We start from the raw sequence: 10530 nt of genomic DNA on the forward strand, positions 1-10530 counted from the left end.
CCTGAATAATACTGGAAGTGACAACTTCTACTGCATCATTGATATCAGCAGTATTGACCATTTCCTCAGTGACGTTAGCCAAAGAGGAAAATGCAGGCCAATCTGCCGTTTCAAGTTTCCAGCGTGGTGGACGGGCTGTTTCACAGCTTTCTCTGCCTCTATATTTTAAAAATATTGGGAAGTGGTCACTGGAGAGTGGATTAGATCCAACCTCCCATGTAAACGCTGAAAACAGATTCGGGGTTGCTAATGATAGATCAATGGCAGTGAATGTTCTTGTTGGGGCGTGGAAGTATGTCACTTCTCCAGTATTAAATAAATATAGTTGGTGATTGCCTATGAATCTTTCAATGGCTCTGCCTCGACGGTTGATATCGTGACTGCCCCACATTAGATTGTGACCATTGAAATCACCAAGTAAAATGAAAGGAGTTGGCAGCTGTTCAACCAATGAATCCAATTCATCGTCATTGACTCTGACATCTGGTGGCAAGTATATGGAACAAACTGTGACAGTAACACCCATAGATATTCTGACTGCCACAGCTTGCAGCTCTGTTGTTATTTGTACCGGAAAAGACGAAATGCGGTTTGAAACCAGTACAGTTACACCTCCACTGGCGCGGGTGTGGCTGTCGTCATCTTTTCGGTAAAGATCGAATCCTTTTAAAGAAATTCTTTCTCCAGGTTTTAGATGTGTTTCCTGGAGTGCCACGCAGAGAGATGAGGTAGAGTATGTCAGGTGTTTAACGTCAGAGAAGTTGTTGCGGAAACCACGACAGTTCCATTGGATTATTTTATAATCCATTATGTGTTTGAGGTAGCATTCTTTGCGAGGGTATCCCTCTTTAATTTAACAGGGGGTCTCTCTTTTGGAGGTGACTTTGGTTTTGTAACCTCCGAATTAGTCTCTTCATCAGAAAAGTCAGAGAACTCACTCATAGACTGAGTCTCCGACTTTTTAGCTGATTTAGAGAGGGCAACTTTTACTTTTTGCTTGTTAAGTGGGTTTTTATTGGCCTTTTTTGAACCCACATTTCTTGTTATTACCCCTGTTTTAGGTAGGGGTGTCTTGGTCTTCTTGCTCTCCTTTTCTGGTGTTTGGGTAGATGGCAGTATTAAACATTTCGCATGGCGGGTAAAGGATTCACTTGGAGAGACAGAGATATCTGTTTGAACCGCACAAGTGTTTGTGGATTTCAAGACAGCAGCATAGGTCTTCTGCTTCAGTGGTGCACTAGAAGTGACCATGCGGCGAGCCTCTGGGTATGGTAGGTTGTTAACTGTTTTCACTCGCTGGATCTCTTTCTCTCTCTGCCATGCAGGGCATTTTCGGGAGTAGGCAGGATGCGCATCCTTGCAGTTTACACAGCATGGGGTAGTTTTACATTCGGTACTCTCGTGACCTTCAGTCCCACACTGTGCACATACGCTTTTCCCGCGACAGGATGTTTGTGAGTGTCCAAACCGCTGGCATTTGAAACAACGCAGCGGGTTTGGGATATATGGACGAACTGAGCAACGTAGGTATCCTGCTGTAATGAAGGATGGCAATGTTGGCTTGTTGAAAGTAAGTATCAAGTGTTTGGTTGGTATCAACTTGCCATCTCTACGAATGGAAATGCGCCGAACAGCAACGACACCTTGATCTGAAAGACCGATCTGAATGTCTGATTCATCTTCAGACATCAGATCAATTTCAGATATCACACCACGTGATGAGTTTAGGCTTCCGTGTGGTGTGACAGTGACTTCCATTTCTCCCAGAGTCTTTGTTTGCAAAAGTTTTGCCGATTGTTGTGGGGAAGCTGTTTCCACCAGTAAATCTCCCGATCTTAATTTTTGTATTTTTTTCAATTGTCCAATAGTTGATTCAAACAATTTTTGAATCAAGAATGGAGATGCTTTAGATAGAGGTTTTTCTCCAGTCGCATGCACTATTAAGTAAGCAGGGTGGCTGGAGGTCTGGTCTTTGGTCACTTGTTTTGTGATTTTATGATCCATATTTAAAAATATATATTCAGCTCCTAGTGACCCCACCCACCATGGGGCCCAACAAGGGGATGCCGTCACATGAGAGGATCCCATAGACCGTCACACCAGGGTTTCCCAGGAGCTATACCCTCACAATGCAGTCAAGTAGAGCACATCTTGTCTGACATGTCCGCCCAATCTGCATCGATCAGTTGACTCCAAGCCGAGGTCAACAATGACTCAACGACCAGCCGATTGACTCAAACGGAGCCTGATTTGAGCCTCCCGTTTATCCGAAGCAGGGGCCAAAGCAGTGTGTTGGGGACGTTATGTTGCCCCTCAACTACCAGGATCCCCCTTTCCGGCATACGGGACACCACGCACGGCAAACACGTGGGTGGGCGTTCAGATCCCAGGGATGGTAAAGAAGAGATACTAAACCATCTCTGGGAGGTCCCCTCACCACGGACAGGAACCCACATCGAGGGGTTTCCCTTAACACATCTTCCGAGAGGCATCGCCCATGTGTAGCGTTGGCATTCTTCGAATAAAATCAAATAACTACTGTCTACTAGTTAATCTGCATTAGGAAAAGGCATAACCATAATCTGTATTATTTTATGGGATCGTGGAAGCATACGCGGTTGCACATTGCGGAAACGATTGTTATGTTACCCATGCGTGCATATGTCATTACGATGTGAAAAGATTGTAGAACTTGTCATAGTAATCAGCTTGTCCTATTTAGTAATAATACAAAACGGATATATGAAATGCTGTAATTTTAATCAGACATGGCTGAATTTTATACTATCTGCAGGGGATAGAGATCTCAATATTGACATTAGACTTATGCTACTGTTTGCTAAACGATGATCTTTTAGAACCAAACTGCAAGATAAATATACGATAGATCCATACATTTCGTTTTTGGAATCAATCCATACTAATCCAACGGTGGTATATTGAATAAAAACAACCGAAACACTGCAGTTGGTCTTGGGTTTGCACTTCATTGCCCGGATTGCTTGGTGGATTCTTTTGAGTTTTGCGCACATACCTAACATACGAATACCTTGGGGCTGATTGGATTGTGCTTAAGCAATAAATTTTTTCTGTCAGTGTTTTAACTTACCTTATGTAAATTTTAGAAATAAAGAAAAAAATGAAAATAGAATCAAATATATATTTCAATTTATTATTTAATTGAATATTTTGTAACTTACCAGCAGTAAGTCGCCAAAATTTTCATCATGGATCTGCGTATTCTTTGTCCTGTTATCGGAGATTAATTTCTTATTTTATATACTTCACGATAGCATTTTCGATGGCATATTTTCGAAAATAAGACAAAAGCTATGTCATATATCTATCTAAAACACCGTAATTGTGAAATTCACGATCTTCAACATTTCAGCAATTTATTATTATTGAAGCTGGTTTAAACATCACAGAAATTACCGCTAAAGAAAGAAAAGTAATTGTACGTAGAAGCCCATAGGATTATTTTGACTAATTTCATTAATGAAACCATACAAAAATTAATTTTGAATCTTTTTGCCTATTAATATCCTTTTATTCCAGACCAGGAACGACTTTTTTCGCTAAAATCAAAGGCAATACATAACGAAGTAGCACTAAAGTGCAGTCAACTGTATGAATTAATTCATGTCGATAGTTTTTATCTTTCCTCAAAAATAATTATATGTGGAAATGTGACATATTTATTGAATAATTCATTTAACTTAAAAAACTGACCTATTAATTCCAACTGTCACTGTTTGTATTTCTTATCCTTAAGAAAGGTGTTAAAAAGATGACTCTATTGTTAGAGAAAAAGTTCGATGTACAGGGGAAAGACACTACAGAACTAATTTGAGGTAAAGATTTTAAATTAAATAAATTAAAAATATGATTAAAAATTACAGCATGCATTGTGACAATGTCACAATAAATAATTTCTCAGTTCACTGACACTTTGGTGAAATTTCATTTAAAAACTAAATTTAGTTTTTAAATGATAATCGACCAAAGATTTAAAATAACTATTAATAACTATAATTAAAATAATTAATTCAAAATATACCCAATCACACACAAATGATGTCTTCTATGCGACAATTAATAAATCTGTTTAGAGTAAATGTTCAACATTGTATTTTATCAGAATCTAGAACATTAATTGCTAATTTTTTTAATCGAAATATATACGTTTTCACAATTTATCGACACCAGACAAGTTTTTTTTTGTACTTTCTATTGATATAAACAACAAAAATGTATATTTATAAATTTTGGTTTATATCATACGATTTTTAGGAAAGTTTTCCCTATTAAAATGATTAAGATCAAAAATTCGTCACCGAAGTATTTGCTTTAAATAGATTTTAAGATATTGTATTCTTGAAAACACGAATAACTAAAATAACAAAATTAAATTTCATTAAAATTGAAATTTACTTTGAATATAAGAGAAACTGAAATCAATATTTTAATTTTGTTAACACAAATAAGTAAGATGAATCCCAATCACTTTTAATCGATTACTAAATGTGCGGTTCTGTGGTAAAACACGGCGTAATCTAACTTAATCAATTTGTATAAAAATAAATTACTTTAGGCATATTTAAATTTGTATTTTTTGATTACAGGTGTTATATAATATTCATTTTCCTGGTAAAATAGCAGAACACCCGCTATTGTCACGCGATAGGATGACTGTATAAATACTCATACAACTTACAAATCTATTAGAAAATAGAGTATCGACTAATATGGAGCTTATGCTAAAGTTATTAGTATTTACCATTGCTTTTTTTGCAATTACTTGCTGGAAAGATTCGGCTAGTTGACCCGCGAATCCGTTTAACCAGGTGTTACGGTTAAACGGATGCGGTAAATGTTACGGTTCTGCTGTCTACGCTTTGAGTTTCGACGATCCGAAAACCTATCCCACTATCAATGTAAGTATTACTACATTCGATTTATATATAAACTAGCAGATCAGCCCGGATTTGCTCGGGCAAAAAATAACAGCACAGATTAAGATTATTAGACTATTTCGTTTTTCTAACCCTTATACTATAATGTAGTTAGTGTTTGATTTATGTTTACACAGGTTATCTTACGTAAGAGTTTATCACACCGAGTGCCCAATCTAACATTTAAAAACTTTTAAATTATGTACATTGGTGGAATAAAGAAATTATTGAAATGTATTACATTGGGACTTGATGTGATAAGCTCCTACGTAAGATAACATTTATTGTTATATAGTCTACTTTAACCGTTTTCACTGGGTGCAAGAATTAGGTTCCTTTCTTCTGTGGCTGATTAGAGAATTTTTAGATGGGTCTCAATGTATGTTCCATCTGTCGCAAAAAACGCAAAAAAACGCATTTATAACTAGTACTGTAGAAGCCGAGTTCTTCAGATAATCCTTGATGGCTTTAGGACCTTCAAGCCAAAAAATATTTTTTAAATTCTATATAATTAAATAAATATATATATAAATTTAAATCGTAGAATTCGTAATTCTACAATCAACTGTTTTAATTTACTTATTCTTATTTCATTCTATTTTTCCAGAAATGCATTGAACAAACAGACAGTAGTCAACAGATATCTATTTCTTCACTTCCCTCATTAACACTTCATTGAAAATTAACTTGTATAATTATTATTTGAAATTCTCTTATAATTCTAAATTTGTATAAATGATTGCATTGATGTTATTTTTATAAAACGTTTACGAAATGCTTTGCTTTATATTAATTTATATTGTAAATTTTGAGTCGATTCAAATTGTCGAATGCTACTGAAGTTTTCTATGATTGGTAATTTGCTGTTGTGGAATATTTTTAAAGAAAGTAAATTGAATTCGCGACACACATCAAGTAGTATGAGAAATAGAAAAACAAAACAAATATAATAAAGTGAAATTTTCGTAAATTAAGTATTTAACTTTAATAAACGTTAAAAACGCTCCTATAAACTTTTGTTAACATTTTTGAAAAGAAAAATAAAATTCACACATTAGTGAACGTTGCAGTAAATAATGCATTCTGTAATTTCTGTTTTGCTGTAATCGTGTTAATAAACAATGCCACACTGTGAGTAATGTATAAATTAAAACAAATTAATTTCAGTAAGAAAATGCTGCAATGTAAAATTATTTTATTGAGGCAGAGGTTTCTGTTAGCAAAGACTGGAAATCGTTAAAATCCGAAACTGGATATTGTTCGTTAATAGTAATTGGTACAATTGTACAAGGAGTACATTGTTCCTGACTAGAGCACGGCAACGGTTGCAAACTCACCTTCGATGGTAAAAGGCCGTTAAATCAAAGAGATTTTTCAGCTTTCGGTCAGCGTGAAGAAATGAAATTCAGGTAATACATAATCAATTTATAATTTAAAATAAGAAATTAAACAAACTCTACAGAATAAATTGAAAATTTTGTTTATTAGTTATAACTGTATAACAAGTGTAAAAGAAGTTGGAAAAATTTTGATAAATTATCCGAAAATAAACTTTTATGTGGATTTTACATTATTTAGTTTCCTTCGTCTTGATATTCTTCACGGAATAGTTCAATATTTGGAAAGAATTCTTGTTGTTTTCGGGACTTTTACATAATGATAACAAGTATTTTTGCATCTGTATCAAACTGCATTGAAATTGTGAGAAATCTTTATTTTTTGTCCGTTTAAACTCTTCACGACAACTCATAGAAAACGGAAAAGAGTATAATTTGATGAGACTTGTTTTCAGTTGCAGCATGTATGACTTTAATTCACGAAAATCGTCATCTATTTCGTGTATGCAATCATCTCGATTTTGGTGTATCAATAATTGTAATGTTTTCATTGTCTCGTGCCTTCTAATTATCATTCTACATCAGCTTTGTATAGCTAAAACGTTTGTTATAACTACTCTATGTCCAGACAACTTTAGATACCATTTACATATACGATTAATATTTATTTGTTTCACTACATTCGTGATAATCATGCTTCTGAAAAATTGAATTCTGCATGAATTCTGCATAACAGACATTTTGCAAGTTCTACAGTTCAGAATCAGAAATGTGTACCATTTATTGATTGTGCTGAATGATGCATTATATGTAAATATTTCTGACAGCAACTTTGTCATTATATACCAATTCCTAATGAAATTAGAGGCTTCTATTTCGTCAAACTCTTGACATTTCTCATTTTTTAAATGGTGAAATGATTTTCTGAAACTATTATCTAATTCTTCCATCTGGGATACAGACTCAATTTTCCGTTTAGTTAGTTTCTGGTTAATTCTTAGTTCACTAATACCTAACATGTTATATATGAAATTTCTTACATTGTTTATTTTTGTCCACTTCTGTAAAATACACACAGCTTTACTTTTTACTAAAAATTTCAAATACTTTCTTATTTTATAGTCTCTTCTTCCTACAATTGGATACTGTTTCCTTGAAATTATTATTATTGAAATTCTTATACAGTGGACGAATATCGTATGCAGTTTATGAGAACGATTAGAATGTATCTTAATAGAGGTTTGGTTAGGCATACGTAAAAATGAGTAAGACAGATGCTTCGAAAATTTGAATTTATACCACATTTCTATTTGCCGTGATGCTTTTCTCTTAGCTATTAAATGAACAAAAACTTGACTGCCATACCATTTTTCTATCGTCAGAAGATTATTCTGAAGCTTCGTAAATGAGGAAATTGACTTTTCAAATAAATGTGTTAAGTACCATCTTTTTACTATACAAATGCCCGTGATAATATGTTTTTCTACTAAGTAACAATATAAAATATTTATCAATTCAACTGTCTGAAATTTAGATTTTCTCTTCTTTAATTCAATCAGATAATTGATGATACGAGAGATTGTTTTAAATAGGGTCATGTCGGACTTAATCAGATGGACCTTCATATCTTTTAGCTGTCGTAAATTTGCGAAAAGACTCATTTTGCGATACCAGAATTGTATGTTAGTAATTTCTACTAAATATTCCTTCTTAAGTATATCAAAAGAAATTGTGGAGTTAACAGGATAGTCTTTCAATTCATGTTTGCTATAGATGTTAGTCATAAGTTGCGAATCCTCATTACACTTCATGTTTCTATTTTGAAATAATTTTTTTGATTTATCATTATTAACATCGTACATTTCATTCTTTCTTCTCAGGTGCATACTTCTATCACCAATCCTTTCTTTGAACCATTTCTGAATTAAAACACTACAAACACGTTCCATTATTCGCTTTCTATACACAGATCGCAATTGCCATCGCTGAATTATAAATGCATAAAGTTTGTTATTTTCTTCTAATTCTGCAATAATTTTTCCTGATTTATGCTTCAATAAACTTTCTGGCTTAAAATTCAAGCTACGTGTAGAATTCTGACGTTCTTTCTCGTCTGCCTTTCTGGCTATAACTGTAATATAAATAAATTAGTAAATATTGAATCGTTTCAAACTCGTTCTTCTTGTGAACACAAAAGAGTCTTTTTTAGACAGCTCAATAATAGTTCGGCCAGGCTGACAGCGGGATTCACGGGCACGAAGAAAAACGGGCCACCCAAGAAAAGTGTTAGGAGATTTCTACCCCTTCAAATACAATTTCCAGACCAAAAGAGGGGTACTCTACCCCTTAACCGCTGGATTATCCAGCCGTAAAATTTAATACTAATGTCAGATATATGCCAAATAGCTCTTACCCATCATATTCAGGAGAAACAGTAGATACAGAAAACACGTGACAACGTAGCAGAGATATTCAAATAAGCCTTGTAAATTCAGAATTCCAAACATGGCGGCGTAAAAAGATGAATTCATTGTTCAAAAGTCATTATTACAACATCAACGTATCTGTTTCTTATAAATGTATTGTTGGATTTTTAAAAGTTTTCATTGTTTTGATTGATATAAGATAAATTAAATCTATAAAAGTAACGTAAAGCGAGTCATGTATATTATAATGAATTCAGCTTAAAACAAATCACTGGCAGACTTAGCGACAGACAAATTTGATTGAGCACTTTCGGTTTGCTGGAGCGCAGAGTTAAGACGTATGATTGGCAGAATATAATTCATGTGTTACATGAAAAAATTTCATTGTAATTAGTTAAGAATTGCGCAAACTCCCGTACCACACTTTCATAGTGTAAATGTTCTTAAAATGTTTAAACAAAATTCTCGCAAGTAATATTTTTAATAATGAATAATGATGTAAAAACTGTTATAAAAAGTGATATTTATTACTTTTTAAATGCCTTTGTAAATCATATTACGTGGCCTGACCCTTTGAGGTAGAAGTGTCGAAATTTACGTGTGTTATAATCTGTTCTACACACTCATTCGATTATCGAGACTCACGACAGAGACTCCCAACCAAGTAAGTTTCAAACAGGGTGAACAAAGTCGTGCCCCATACACCTATACATGTTTAACTCCCTCCGTTATAACAGCCAAGAAAGTAAAATATATAGATTTGTATTTGCTGAGTAATTTATGTTTTAGTAATGTTACTATTGGTCACAATTCGTTATAGCTGACAATTTTATTTCAAATCATTAAAATGTAATTTTATGTGTATTTATTGACTTGTATTTCAAATCCCTGCTAATTTCGATTATCGGGATTTTCGTTAACCTGGATCGCTTCGATCTTCTTACGATTGGATAATGACCCGATTGACTGTATATGTTACTGTAAATGCTCGAACTGTGGTAAATCCTAAGATCTTCCAGTAAAACCTAAGATTTACCTATTTTTTGTGGTAAAAGTCCGAATTGTTCTGCGATCATCGTTAATTTCGAACTTTTACCAGCATTCACTCTGTATATCTTAAATTTTACCTCAGAGACATGGTAAATGTTTAAAAAATAGTCCCCGCTACCCGCACCGCACCGCCACCTTCTATCGTTTAACACGTTAGAACGCAGACGTTAATTCTAATCCTGTTTGAGATTCCGCTCTCTAAAAGTTATTTATGAATCAAGATGAGTGTGAAACGGAGATTTTATGAAATAATGGATGAGCTCGTGGCAAGCAAGAAAGATAATAACTTTTATCTCAATAGGGACAAATACGCAAAGTGTTTGGAGAAAGTAAAGGCTGTTAAGAACATGAAAAAGAAACTAGTTGTTCATTATAGGCGTATAAAGCGTTACGACATTTCGACTATAGGCGGCGAAGAAAAACTAATCGTGCTTATGAAGGAGAATAAATGTAGATACTTATTTTTATAAGGTATTACATTTGTTACGAGGACTTATTCAACATTCTCGAAGAAACGCGTGTTGCTGTTGGTCACGGTAGAAAGACACAGATGCTTAAAGAGTGTAAACTCAGGTATAAAAATGTAAACAGTTGGACGCTACTATGAAATATTTGAAGCTATGTCAACCTTGCCAAAAGAAACAAGACTTTGAAAAAGGGCATTGTTATCAGACCTATACTTCACAGTGAAATTAACTCACGCTGTCAGGTTGATCTAATAGATCTACAGACTACCCCAGATGGAAATTATAAATTCATTTT

The 10530-nt window shown here is 34.1% G+C and overlaps 1 protein-coding gene across 1 annotated transcript; it reads right to left on the minus strand.

Moving 5' to 3' along the window:
• Positions 1-736: 736 nt before the first annotated feature.
• LOC136981718 (uncharacterized) lies at positions 737-2004 on the minus strand. The gene has a single exon (XM_067278066.1). It carries the CDS (start codon positions 2002-2004, stop codon positions 808-810), a length of 1197 nt encoding a protein of 398 aa, XP_067134167.1. The 3' UTR covers positions 737-807.
• Positions 2005-10530: the final 8526 nt, after the last annotated feature.

The sequence above is a fragment of the Centruroides vittatus genome, unplaced genomic scaffold, assembly GCF_030686945.1.
Source record: "Centruroides vittatus isolate TY-2023 unplaced genomic scaffold, ASM3068694v2 contig_79, whole genome shotgun sequence".
Lineage (NCBI taxonomy): Eukaryota > Metazoa > Arthropoda > Arachnida > Scorpiones > Buthidae > Centruroides > Centruroides vittatus.

Excerpts from the sequence above, each read along its gene's own strand:
- LOC136981718 (XM_067278066.1), bottom strand. The coding sequence starts at position 2,004 with ATGGATCATAAAATCACAAAACAAGTGACCAAAGACCAGACCTCCAGC.